Source organism: Anopheles bellator, chromosome X, assembly GCF_943735745.2.
Source record: "Anopheles bellator chromosome X, idAnoBellAS_SP24_06.2, whole genome shotgun sequence".
NCBI lineage: Eukaryota > Metazoa > Arthropoda > Insecta > Diptera > Culicidae > Anopheles > Anopheles bellator.
In genome coordinates, this window is record NC_071287.1 from 3,025,718 (window position 1) to 3,039,602 (window position 13,885).

Genomic DNA, 13,885 nt, shown 5'->3' on the forward strand with positions numbered 1-13,885 from the left:
CCCTCTTTAGCGAAGGAACTCGAAACTCACCAAGCAGGAACCAAGCTGGCTGGCTGGCTGGCTGCGGTGGTTTGAGGCTGGGGGGCGGGTGGGTGGTGATGGACTCGGCGCTGATGATTTACGGTTCGTTTTAACATGCCGCAAATTTTTAACGACTCTCCAAATTGAACCTCTTTTTTGAGTGGGGGGCCACTCCTGGGCCGTCGTTCTCGGCCGGCGACATCAATATTCAAATGCGGCCGAGACGGGGCTGATGTGGTTCTGCAACTTTTCACCTTTTGTATCGGTGTGTCCGAGACTCTTTCTCTCTATACGCTCTTGACACTCGCCATTCGCTTCTTCGCCGTTCGAATCTCGAGAGGCGGTGGTGGGCGAGATTTACTCTAGCCTTTCGGCATTCATTTGACCGCTGACGCTCGCTTACACCACACAGGACCGCTCGGATCCGTTTCGGATCCCGTCTAAGGCAGACAATGGCGACGGGAACGGGCCGCTTCTGGCAGGCGCTGGTTGCGCTCGGCCTGGCCCTCACACTTCCGCTGGTCGACGCGAACCGGGAGCACAAGGTAAGCCAAGCAGCCGCGGGACCGTGGCGACCGAGCGATTTACCGATTTTCCCCGTTACCCACCCACAGGTGCACAACATCGTGCTCTACCCGAACAAGCAGTCGTGGTGCACGACGCGCAACATCAGCCAGGTGATCGCCGAGCCGGGCTGCCGGCAGGTGACGATCGACAACAACGTGTGCGTCGGGGCGTGCTTCAGCTACTCGATCCCGCACACGGAACCGTCCGACCCGGGCGAGATCATCGGCCCGTACTGTGACTCTTGCCAACCGTCCGAGGTGTCGTACGTATCGGTGAGTCACCGGGCTCGCTGCGGGCGTATCGCTTCCTCTACTAACTAGCCGTCTGTCGATTTTCAGGTGAAGGTGGATTGCACGGAGAACCCGAACGGGAAGACACCGTACCTGTCGAAGCACATCCAGCTCATACACAACTGCTCGTGTACGGCGTGCGAGGAGCAGTCGAAACGACGGCCGGCGGTAACCGAATCGGACCAGTCGCAGGAGACTTTGGCCTCTGGCGAGCTGCCAGTAGTGCATCCGATGGTGCCCGTGCACCACGAGGAGCACCAGCAGCACCAGCAACAACCGCAACCGGAGCTGGAACAACCGCAAACGCAGCAGCAGCAGTCACAGTCGGCGGAGGACGAAGCGAGCCACCCGGTGGCCGACCAGCACAGTAGCGACACGATCCAGGACGACATACCGGAGATCCTGGAGGTGGTGCACTACAGCGAGAACGACACGGAACCGATCCGGCTGACGCCGCTCCACGACTTCCAGTCGCACAGCGGGGGCACCACGTACCTGCAGCAGCAGCAGCTCAACCACTACGAGCACAACAGCCACACGGACAACGTGAAGCGGCTGCTGCACCAGAAGATCACCAAGCTGCTGCGGGCGATCAAGGAGACCAACTCGCCCGCCGACCGGGAGCAGCTGGTCGAGATGATCCGGCTGATCAAGGGCACGAGCGACCGGAACTGGGACGAGCTGGTCGTGAGCCTGCAGTCCGAGAACTCGATCCTCGACTTTAACCGGCTGCGGACGGAGCTGGTGGAGGAACCGGAGCCGGCAGGGCCGTTACCGGGTACGCAGGATAACGCCACCGTTGCGGTTTCGGCCGATTCCGAGAACGCCGTCTCGAGCGGTAGTTCGGAAGAAGAACCGCTTCCGGATGTGTCGGCCACGGCCATGAAGAAGAGTGACGATGGTGCCGCCGTTGTCGCCACCAACGCCGCCGTCACCGGAGAGGACGATCATCGACGGCTTATGCAGCATCAGTTCGATGCGGTACGCCATCGTGCGATCGCGGAGACGGCTGGCTACGAGGAGCACGGGCACCAACACCTACACCAGCATCAGCACCACCACACGGTTGGGGAGCGTGTCGATGCGCACCATCACCTGGCGCGCGGTCCACACGGGGCACTGGTGATCCGGGCGGACGCGGCCGACCAGGAGGAGCTGCGGAGCCACCAGAACGGGCACGAGGTGCAAGAAAAGATCAACATCCACGCGCACGAGCTGAAACCGAATCTGGCCGGGCTGGTCGTCACCTACGATCACCGGGCCCAGCGGCACCACCAGCATCACCCGCACCAGCAGCCGCCCGCAGGCGGGCTAGAGGGTGGCCCCCCGGGGACCGAGCAGCAGGGGGACCGGGCCGAGAGCCAGGGCTCCGAGCATCGGTCGCACCCGCACCACACGAGTCACCAGCACCACCACCATCCGCACGGACACCATGGGCATGGGCGTGAAACGGGCCACCAACATCACGGCGCCCAGGTGCAGGCGGTAGCGCCCCCCGCTGGCAACGACGCGTTGCCACCACCACCGCCACCGCCACCGTCGTCGTCGTCGTCGTCGTCTGCGACCACAGGTGAAACCCAACCCAACTAGAAGTAGTCACAAGTAGGTCCCACCACCCTACCAGCCGCTAGCGGGGCCCTTCAGCCTGCTGCCAGCCGTTACTATACGAACACCCTTGCTTACTCTCTACCGATTTCTCGCCTACTCTCTTGCCTTTTGATTTTTTTTGTTTTATGATTTATTAGAAATATATATACGAATATTGTATACAGGTTTGATTTTCAAATTGAAAAGTATTTCACCGAGGAAGTTCCCGTGAACCCTAAAAGCCTCGCTACTTCGTAAGAGTTAGGTTTGAGGTTTCTAGTCGATAGTCGCCTGCTAGGTGTCGGGGCCCGAACGAACACGGTGGTCGCTGGGTGGGTTGGCGCGGCAGGTGGGTGAGCTAAAGAGAGAGAGAGAAAGGAGAAAAAGAGAGTGAGTAAGAACAGGAAAAAGAGAGCACGAGAGAACGATGATGGGGATACTAGACAGACAGCAGCGTGGTGTGTTATTATGGTTGTTTGTTATATATATATATATATATATTATGTGAACCGTTTTATTTTTTACTCCAACTTTATTTCTTTTTTGACACGCATCAGAACAATAGAGCAAAAGTTGAACGAATTACAACGAATTATACGGAACTTGTTAAACCTAAAGATTGATATTTATGTGTATAAAAATATACTATTATTATTAATACTAAAATTAAAGGTAATACCATTATCTGATGATTACAGAGCATCGCTATCGTTTTCTTTTCCCTCCGGCGGGGTGTAGTGTATGTGTGTTTTATCTTTTTTTTTTCCACTGCTTGACGATCCTTACGCCTATAGGGTGTCAGTTCGAGCCCTGACAATTGACAGTGCGTCTACTTGTGTTCGTTTGTCAGCTTCAGTAATTTATCGTTAAGGTTCGTCGCTTTGAGTTATTCGTTTGATCTGCATCGCGCCGTAATGTATGCAACCCCGTGTACCTTGTGTAGACGTTTGAGCCTGCAAGACAACAACGCCACCATCGGCTCTGGGGGGTCGTGTTGGCCAGTCTAGTTGCGTCCAAGAGGAATGGGAAGATGACGTAGCTCTCCGTAGCACATCCAGCCGATCCACAACTGTTCATGTGCCGTCTGCTAGGGCTCATGCGTAGTCGTCACAGGGTTCGTCGCTTTACGTCTTTCGTCGGTAAGGTTGGTTGCTTTGAGCCAGAGGTCTCAACGTAAAGTATGCGGTGATTTGGTTTGGATTTGAAATAAATCGTATCAGACACTTCTGTGCCGGCAAGCTGAACCGACAAGAAGCATTTTTTGTGATTTATTGCTGGTTATTCTGCTGGTAAAACGTAATAATATACTCCACGGACGTGGCCGCGTAGGGAGGGGGTTCAAACATTCACCAGAACATTTCCCCGTTCCGGAAAACTTCCACCTACAGAATTTGGTTCGATTTGTTCGAAAACAACCCGAATTATGCTGAATTTTATGTTACGTTTGTATGGGAACCGCAATGGTGCTCTGTACCGCGCTCTATAGGGAAGCAGGGAAAAAGTCCACATTGGCGTATACTAGGCTGTTCTATAAGTTCGTAGCCTCGACAAGAACAATTTTCATTTTCATGGTTAGAAATACACTTCATTATTCAGTATGGCCTTCCTGAACATCAATACACTTGTTCCAAAGAGACTCCTAATTATAAATTTCTTCTCTGAGGTGATAATCTGGAACTACTTCAAAATCTGGAACGCTTCCCCAGCTGTCATGACGTCATCATTTGATGGAAAACGCTTCTCACGCATGATTTTTTGGGGTCTGAAAACAGATGGAAGTCGCTAGGGGCCAAATCTGCAACAATTCGAACTTTAATGCATGGATTTTTGCCATTTTCGAAATGCTCTTTCGGCGTGGTGCATTGTTCCATTTTTAGCTAATGCGGTACCCATTGTGCAGACACCTTACTGAAACCCAATACTTCGGTCAAAATATTGGTTATACTGCGCAATGAGATGGCTAGACCTTATACTACATCTCTTTCAGTGGTTCGGCGATTTTCCAATACGATGTCCTGTACTTTTTTGTACGATTTCAGGTGTTGTGTCCGTTTTTTGACGCGTTTGACATGGATCGTCTTGAAGGCTAGTACGACCACGTTTAAACTCAGATACCCCCCTTTTAACCACCAAATTAAAGGTGAAGACTCCTGATGCCCTTTTTACATTCGTTCATGAATCTCTATTGCTTTTAAACGTTTGAAAAATAAAAAATTAAATCACTGCACGATACTTTATTTTTTCCATAGAAAATACCGTGACACGTTGATACTAAATGGCTTTTTAAAACAAGAATTAAGTGACCGATTGAAGTGAAACAGTATATCCTTCTGCACTGCTACGGTTATTCCCTAGACCAAGCCTATAGCCCAAGTCCTCTCTAACCAACCACTAACTCAAGAACGTTAGCTGCTCGCCACGGCTGACAGGTCTATCGTGTATCGTTATCATGCGGGGCCTTTGCTGTGTCTAATCCAGATCCGGAGAGATGGGTCCGGATTGCCCATGTCAACAGCTGTGACCTTCGCCTTGCCGCCCGGACAGCTGTTGACATGCCTAGCGACATGGGCAAGGTAGAGTTCGTTCCGGGCCCTGGGGTGTGTCTAAGATTACGGATTCCACTGGCACACACCAGAATTCTGGAATCTCTCTTTCAATGCTCTATCTATATTCGCTTCTCACTTTCTCCCTCTATCTATCTCTTTCTTGCCCCCCCCTTCTCTTCACACATCAACTATTGGTTCTGTCGCGCGCTCTCTCCCGCTCTATCGTAGGAAACGATTTGCATCCCAATTACTGTTCGTGGTATTTTTGGTAGTTCGTGACCCGGGGTCTTATCACCTAGCAACGGTCAGTGGCGTACTAGAACAAGAATGAATTCTACCAACACCTACAAACACACATGACACATGCGTTAACCCAAGGCAGAACAACAAAACCAACAAGGCGCGCCGAAAATTTTCCATCAGTCCACTCGCGACCCACAATGAACCCCCGGGGCTCTCTATCAGCCTCATTAAAGTAGCGCCCTCTCACTCTCTCTCTCTTGCTCTCTGTGTGCGATTTAAACCTATCGGGACGGTGGCCGAGGCGCCAGCTAATTGCAAAAAAAAAAGTAAACACAATCGTTGGCGACGCTGTTGGAACCGCGGCTGGCCGGCGGCCAATCACTCGATAGGTCAACACTCCGCCATGACAGTCACGGTGTCTCCGCAGCCAAATTGAGTAACGCAACGACTTGGTGGCTGGCCAATTTTATTTGCTATGGGGGTTATCTATGTACAAGGCAGGGGCTCTACGGGCTACGCTCCCGAGTCCAGAAATAAACTTTACGTAATAGAAAATGACTCGCCGCCATCGGCCAACTCCGTAATACGTAATCAGACTGCTGGTTCAGACGGGCACAGCTGGCACTATAGGTCAACCGAGTCCTCCAGGTCTTCGTCGTCGTCCTCTTCGGTGCTGGTGCTGGTTGGCGAGTCCTCCGCCGGTACCAGGTGTGCCAGTTTGTAGAGCAGATCGGTGGTGCCGCCGGTGCCGGTGCTGGTGGTCGACCGACGCAGGATGTTGCCGAGCGGTGGTCCGAAGATGCGGCCGTCGCGTCGATAGATGGGGGTGCCGCGCAGGAACGTGGCGTGCACGACGCCGGTAAGCGTCCGGCGCAGGTACGGCGTGGTACCCTTGTGCTGGAACTCGATCTCGCCCTCGGTCACGGTGAACGTGCCGGCCGGATCCCAGACGCACAGATCTCCGTCGTAGCCCGGGTCGAGCCTGCCCTTCGTGCCGTCCATGCTGCAAAGCCGGGCCGGCTCAGTGCAGAGCAGCCGAACCGCATCGTCCAGCGTCAGTCCGTACTGCTGGCAGTGGGTCCAGAACAGTGGCAGGCCGAACTGCACGGACGCGATGCCACCCCAGGCGTCCAAAAAGTTGCCCCGCCGCTTACCGACGGGGCCATCACCCATCAGCTTCAGCTCCGGGGTGCTGGGCGAGTGGTCCGACACCACCAGGTCGATGTCGCCGGCGCAGATCGCGTCCCACAGTCGCTGCTGGTTGGAGCGGCCCCGAATCGGCGGGCAGCACTTGTACTGGGTGCCCGCGTCCGGCACGTCCTCGGCCGCTAGCGCCAGGTAGTGGTGGCAGGTCTCGACGGTCAGCCGGGCCCCGTTCGCTCGCGCCCGCCGAATCGTGGGTAGCGCCCGAGCCGACGAGAGGTGTACGATGTGGGCTCGCACGTCGTACTGCTCGGCGAGTCGGGCCACCAGCTCGATGGCGCGCTGCTCCATGCTGTCCGGGCGCGTCTGCAGGAACGTACGATACTGGAGCGGGTTGATGCTGGACGATGCCGGGGCCGCTGCCCGTCGCTGGCACTCCAACTCCGCGTGGAACTGGATATATCGGTGGAGAAGATTCCCCGTTAGACACACTGACACACTGCGGTGAGCAGGACCTGGAACCGAGGGGACCTATGGGGGGAGGACCCTGGACAAACGTACTTACCGCCAGTACGGCGCCGGTACCCTCTATGAGGCGGCACGCCAGATGCAGCTGTTCCTCGGTCACGTGCGGGAACTCGTCCACGCCGGACGGACACAGGAAGCACTTGAAGCCGATGACACCGGTTGCGATCAGCCGCCGGAGCTCGTGCAGATTGTCCGGTACCAGGCCTCCCCAGAACGCGACGTCTACGAACAGCTTACCGCGGGCGGCGGCCAGCTTGGTGCGCAGGTTGGCAACACTGGTGGTGGGCGGAATGGAGTTGAGCGGCATATCGCAGAGCGTCGTGAAGCCGCCAGCCGCGGCCGCCTTCGTCGCGGTGTGGAAACCCTCCCACTCTGTGCGGCCCGGCTCGTTGATGTGGACGTGCGTGTCGATCAGGCCGGGCATCAGCACCAGGTCACCGAAATCGTAGTGCTGTGTATCGGGGAGGCATCAGCATCAGGCATCACAGACGTCCGACATCACCGGGGGCATCTCCGGTGTACTTACCTCCAGGGCATCGTGGTCGTGATGGGCGCGCAGAAACGCATTCACCTGCCCGGGCGTGTCCAGGACCCGTGTCACTCGCCCGTCCACGGTCGAGATGAGCAGCCCGCCAGCGAACAGGCCCGCCGGGCGCGTCGCACTGTTCAGATAGATCCTGCTGCTGGTGTAGAGCGCTTCCATCCTGTCGCCGGAATCCCAATCACCGGAATGGTAACCGGACGGCCCGTGGCGGCCCGCTTTATAGGGCGCGGCCGACACGGTCCTTGTCTCTGTGTCCCGGCCTCACCTAGCGGCACCAGCCGCACTATCTGCTGGCGATCCATTGGCCGAGCCCGCCACCTATCGCTAGTCCGCTCCAGAATCGCTCCTCCAGGTTCTGACGAAAGCAGGGGCCCTCCGGTGCGTTCGTTCGTTCGTTCGCCTGTTTGCTCCAATCACTCCACTCAACTCACGTCTCTCTCTCTCTCGCGGGCTGATGATCTTATTCACGGTGCCCTATCTCCTGAAGTCGTCGCTTTCGCCGACGAAGCTGTAGCCAGCTGTATTGCCGTTTGCCCGCCATTGAACCGAAGCGGTTGTGTTCTTTTTCTTCTCTTTTTATCGATCCCATCCCTTCTTGGAGGGTCTTGGAGGGTTGATTTATGAATGGCCGAACCGGGAAGCAGAGACCTGCGAATACCCAGCATGACCGTTGTCGTTGAACAAAACGCGTTGAACGTTGGGATTACATAGTCCTGGCGTAGGCACTGCACTCGATCTTGGCTTCAGGTCCTAGCTGCTGAGCACTATGCAGCGACAGATCTCGACTCGAAGAGTCTTCCCACGCGGGATCAGTCGGATCACCACGCGCGTACGCGTGGTCGGCTAATCGGCACTGGTCCATCAATGAAATGTTCCAAACAGTATGCCTATTCCGTGGTTGAATCCAACGTCACCGGCGCGAAACAATTGCCCTTGCCGTTGTTTAAAATATTGACCCATCACCACAAGTTCAAGCCAATAGCACGGGCTGTATACTGCCTAGGTCTCAGTAATTAGGCATTTTCGGCATCATGTTGGTAGGTATCCGAGCTCGTTCGTGTATTTAGGAGCAGTGCATTCTGCGGCGCACGTCGATATGTGATGCGCTTGAAAGCTTACCGGTGAACGAACAGACCTGAAAAGAGTATCCGACATCACCCGATTGATCACAAGATCATCCGATCATACCATACCAAGTGAAACGAATAGACGGATATTGGATGTTGCGCAGTTCGTACATGCGTCGTTTCGTAAACAAATCGCAGCTGCAAAACAAAAAATGACAATGAACGAAGCGTAAACAAACGGCGGGCATGACAGCGGACTCATCGTAAACACGTGTCGCTCGTATAAACGTATCACGGATCGGATCGTACGATCGAATCGATCCGATTCACTTCCTTGCAAGGGGAAATGGTCCAACCCGCCTCGTCGAGCCGTCCCCGGATTCGCTTTCGTAACCCATGCGCCGGGACCGGACGGGTGTTGGGGCGGTAACCCGCTTATGTGCGCGCAATGGTCCAGAACGGCATCAGCTTCTGGTGATTGTGTGGAAAATTACCGACCGCTTTCTGGACCATTTTGGGGAATCGTGCCCGCTGCTCTTGTCTATTTCTGGCCGAGACCATCCGGTGGCCGAAAAGGCTGATAAGAGTCATCCGGTTCGGGCGGACGGAAGCAGGAAGAGAGAGAAAGTACAGCAGAGAAAGAGCCATAAGGAACAAGAGAAAGGGAGAGAGAGAGAGAGAGACGGAGTACAAGCATCGCCCAATTAATGGCGATTAATTGATGGAACTGCGAGCCTACGGTGAAACATTTGGCCAGAGGGGTGGTGTTAGTCGCATCGTCAACCTTGCGACATCCAAGTACCTATAGTACATATTACGTTTCATATCACGCATGTCCCAAAGAAGTATTTTTCGACGCAATAATAGTTTCTTTCAAGTCCGATTAAGGTTTTCCGATTCCGAAGCGTCACTACTATTTTCGCTCAAACTACCCAACCATCAACCCAACCATGCTTAGCATAATCTCACGTCACGAATAAGACGCCATTACGCATCATTCTAGAGCAAATGAATGAATTCAATCTTTTTGGCTTTCATTCAAAATCAAACAAACTTTCACGGAATTCGGCGGGGTGCTCCAACACTCACATGATGAGCAATAATAATATTAATGGAATGGAATAGGTGGTTAGAATCCGGTAGATCCTTGAAAATATGATTAAGTATAGTTAGAACATCCATCAACTCTTCATCGATTTTCAGGCCGCATATGGTAGCATAGCCAAAGTGTACGCCTCGCTAGGTTCCGGTGGGCTGGTCATGTCATGAGAATGGACGAAGACAAACTAGCCCGCAAAGTCTCCTTAAGCCGTCGAGTAATTGGAAACCAATAGAAAGGCACAAAGACTCGACAAAAGCACAGACATCTTCTGAATATAAATGTTAAAGAACTTTCAGTTCACCCACGCTGATAGAGCAGTCGGTAACGTTCGTCGTTGCCACTTGGGTTCGATTCCCTAGACCAGCAACATGGTGGACCCGCGCCAATCAACAACCCCCAGCCCGTAAATACAGAACGTTACAGTAAGTAACAAAGATTAACATGGTCTCTGTTGCAGGCTTAGACTGCTCTGCGACTGTGATGCCGGATAAAGCAATGTAAAGGAGTATCGCTTCCAGTGTATGTTGAACAAGGTTGGGGAAAAAGTAATCGACATTTTTTGCGTGTACTTCAAAACTTTATTTAAGATGCTTTGAGTGGTACGATTTGCATCAAATATGCGCCATTATGCAAATTTGTTGCCTTTTTAAAAATACCTTTATAATGCCTTTCTTACGCTTATTAAGCGTAAGAAGAGCGCTTACTAAGCGTACCTTTATAATGCCTTTCTAAGGCTTACTCGTTATTGGCGAAAAACTCGAGCATTTAATTTTTACAGTCCTATTTTGATCTCAGTTTTTCATCACTCAGGAAATTTTGTAATGCACGAAAAAGGTGTCGACCATCTAGTGCAAGGTCCGGACTGTGCTTTGCATAAAAAAAACTTCCCAACCAAGCTCTTGGACTTTCTGACGAGTCACCAAAGACGTGCGTAACATTTAATTATCCTGGTGGAACGAAAAACCTCTTCCGTTGGCCAATTCTGGTCGTTTATTGATTGCTTCGAAGACCGATTTCACACAATTTTGTCGTAAGTGACCCATTCCTTATCCCCAGTTTAAGAAATGGTTCGATTTCGCTCCGTTTGGCGAAAACTTAGCAGATGGCATTTCGATCCATCATGTTTTTCAGTGTCAATTAACGTGGCACCCAAACATCGAGCTTTCTCGTGAATTCAGCTTTGCGCAAATGGCTTAAAACTGTGTGTTGTTAATCTTTAGGTCCTGGTCAATGTTCTGATTACTAAAATGCTGACCAACATTGATTATTTCTGTGATTTTATCGACATTTCCAATGACGGGTCTGCCTGTGCGAGGTGCAAGTTAAAACATCGAATATATCTGAAACGGGTCAACGGATCCAAAATTGCACCTAACTAACTGTTAGAGTATCGGCAGCATAAACACCATGCAAAATTTCAGCAACCTAGCTTGAATTTTCGCCTTTTTCAAAGAAAAATTGTAAAATGTACCGCATTTTCTGTATGGTGACTTGCATTGTTAACACTGTGTGACTCACAAACGAATGAAACAAACAAAAAAATAGTGGAAGCATTTTCTAAAGTGTAAAGTACCATTTTTAAAACGAGACTAAACTTGAAACTGAATGATCGATACTTCACGAGTTATCGATCACTGAAGGCATCTATCGTGAAAAACGTCGATTACTTTTTCCCCAACCTTATATGATCGCAGTGAATCGTTTACAAAAATGAGATCATGTATCCTTTCGGATTTCATTAATTTGTAAAAGATTGCAAATGGTAATCGCATCAATGAACCAATTATGGCCATTATTGTTGGTGGTTGATTGAAGATACCGAATGCCTTAATTGGGTCACACGATAGTGATGGTCCGAGAAAGATACAGTTGATTGAAATCTTCTATCAACAGCAGGTGATTATCAAACTTGCACCGGTCATTAATGTCGATAAGAGCGTTGGATAAGACTGACAACGTCGCATCGATCATGAAATTAGATAAGAGTGTTAGATAAGACGAACAAAACAGTTGAGTCGACGCTGGATAGAAAGGCTTGAGGTTGGTGTAGGTGAAAGTTTAACTCACGCATGCTTGCTCTCATTACTTTATTTCTTCCCAGGTAGAAGACAACGGTCCACCATAGGCGACTGCGGCTACTTGGCGTGCTTTTCAAAATATTCACGTGCTTCGGTGGGATTTGCCTTGATTGTAGCGGCATTCTTGTCTGGTTCCCAGTTAGCTGGGCACACCTCGCCGTGCTTTTCCACAAACTGGAAGGCCTTAATCAGGCGCAGCGTTTCGTCCACCGATCGCCCGACAGGCAGGTCGTTGATGGTGATCTGGCGCACTACCCCTTTGGGATCGATGATGAACAAACCGCGGAGAGAGACCCCCTCATCCAGCAGCACGCCATAGTCGGCTGAGATTTTCTTTGACAGGTCCGAGAGCAACGGATAGCTGAGTTTACCTAGCCCACCGGCCTTGCGCGGACTGTTGATCCAGGCGAGGTGGGAAAAATGCGAATCAACCGAAACACCAACTACCTCGGTATTGAGGGCCTTGAACTCCTGTATGCGGTCGCTAAATGCTACGATCTCCGTCGGGCAGACAAACGTGCTGGTATGGAAACGAGAAACGGGCTACAAGTTAGACATCATACCGCACAGCGCAACGGGGAATTTACGGAACAGAGCATCTCACAAATCTAGAGGGTAGAAAAACAGCACTAAATATTTTCCCTGGTAATCCTTGAGCTGGATTTGTTTGAAATCGTTATTCACTACGGCGGTTCCCTGGAACGGTGGGGCCGGTTGCTGTACCTTGGCGGCGGCCAGCACTCGGCAGGTATGAAGCAGTTTATGGTCGCGAGGCACAGCACCGGACAATCGTAGTGACTATTGTGCAAAAAAAGAAATGTCCTAACGTTATGTAAATGTTATTTTTATAGCTGGCTGGTTGCTACATACCGTCCGGGCGAGACTACGCGCTAAGAACGCCATGTCCGTCGGTGATTATCGGCGTTATCAGCAGTAGTTTTTGCAAAAGCTGGAGGCACGCGGGTTGTGTTTATTCAACTTAGCTTCGCGGTAATCGGGCTAGGGCCGAGCATCAATAAGAGCGTGTGCTGCACAGGGTTTATTGATACCCGATGACGAAAATTGTATGCAATTTGGGGTCGCATGCAACCGCGAACGCGGCCCTCATACGGGATGGCATGTCGTCTCGCTATCTCGCTCACTTGGTTCGGCCAAACAATATCGGCCCCACTTAGGCACTTATGTGGCGCAAACCGTGCCCTAGTGTAGATTGATTTATACAGTCAGACGATTGAGCCAGACTTTTTTCCCGGGCCAGCTGGGTAGCTGACCAGCTGTCCAGTTATATTCATTTATAGCCACAGAGAGAACGCCATTCGAATATAGGAGTGATTCTTCGGTGGCTCATAAGGCCCAAATTAATTCCAAAATTATGTTCTAATCTCAATTTTGGTAATCTCCGGAACCTTTAGAATCGATTTCGGAACAGCACCAAAACATTTTCTTGATAAGAGGTCCCGATTCTCCGCATGCCTGGCAAACTAAACTATCCGTCAAAAGTATAGCGAAAGAACTTTTGAATAATATGTGAAAATATTCGTACATTTTTTTTGGGATCACTTTTTTAAGATAGTTACGGTCCTTAAGTATTTTTAGTTATTGCTCTAACAGCAAAATTTAGACGAAAATACATCGTTTTGAGTTAATATCGTGTGCTGACACAGTCATAGGCGCCCATAGGATAATTTGAAGCTTGAAGTTTAAAGTTATCGGTCCCAAACATCTATATCCTTCGATGTGCTCGTTGCAAAAAAAAACATGGAATATTCCAACGAAGAACGTCAAATGGTCCTGAATATGAGTTTTAATTGTGTAACAACCAACGATGTTGTAAAACTATTCGACAAAAGCGGGGTAGAAGTCGCCAGAATGACAAAAAGTCACTGCAAACCATGACTGGTCGGTGTCACCGGATAGTAATAATAAAAAAAAGGCTCTTCGCATTTTATCTTCATAGGGCCTCCTGGGTCACACCATGAAAAGATGACTATCACAGTTGCATATTTTTGTATCGAAGAAAGTCTACGTTATTTGCCTGTGCGTGTTATCCTTGGCCAGTGCAGTTCTTTCCATTAAAACGGCAGTCGCGGAACGAATAGAATGAGTCACACGCGGAGAACGCATATCGAACCATCCGGAACAAACATAGGGGCAAAAGAGCAAGTTTAC

At 51.1% G+C, this 13,885-nt stretch overlaps 3 protein-coding genes across 3 annotated transcripts in view; 1 reads left to right on the top strand and 2 right to left on the bottom strand.

The window, feature by feature from the left end:
• Positions 1-3,080, top strand: part of LOC131213385 (histone-lysine N-methyltransferase, H3 lysine-79 specific-like) — a 5,768-nt gene extending 2,688 nt beyond the window's left edge. The window contains exons 2-4 of the mRNA XM_058207415.1: positions 434-566; positions 636-860; positions 927-3,080. Of these exons, the coding sequence (XP_058063398.1) occupies positions 474-566; positions 636-860; positions 927-2,468 (1,860 nt within the window). The 5' untranslated portion in view covers positions 434-473 and the 3' untranslated portion in view covers positions 2,469-3,080. The remainder of the gene's footprint in view (positions 1-433; positions 567-635; positions 861-926) is intronic.
• Positions 3,081-5,878: 2,798 nt separating this feature from the next.
• LOC131213281 (allantoinase) lies at positions 5,879-7,628 on the bottom strand. Its single transcript, XM_058207297.1, has 3 exons — positions 7,452-7,628; positions 6,963-7,376; positions 5,879-6,850 (listed from the first exon to the last, which is right to left on the bottom strand). Exons 1-3 carry the CDS (start codon positions 7,626-7,628, stop codon positions 5,879-5,881), a joined length of 1,563 nt encoding a protein of 520 aa, XP_058063280.1.
• A 2,721-nt stretch (positions 7,629-10,349) lies between these two features.
• LOC131213795 (peroxiredoxin-2-like) lies at positions 10,350-12,739 on the bottom strand. Its single transcript, XM_058207924.1, has 3 exons — positions 12,587-12,739; positions 12,321-12,514; positions 10,350-12,236 (listed from the first exon to the last, which is right to left on the bottom strand). Exons 1-3 carry the CDS (start codon positions 12,617-12,619, stop codon positions 11,774-11,776), a joined length of 690 nt encoding a protein of 229 aa, XP_058063907.1. The 5' UTR covers positions 12,620-12,739; the 3' UTR covers positions 10,350-11,773.
• Positions 12,740-13,885: the final 1,146 nt, after the last annotated feature.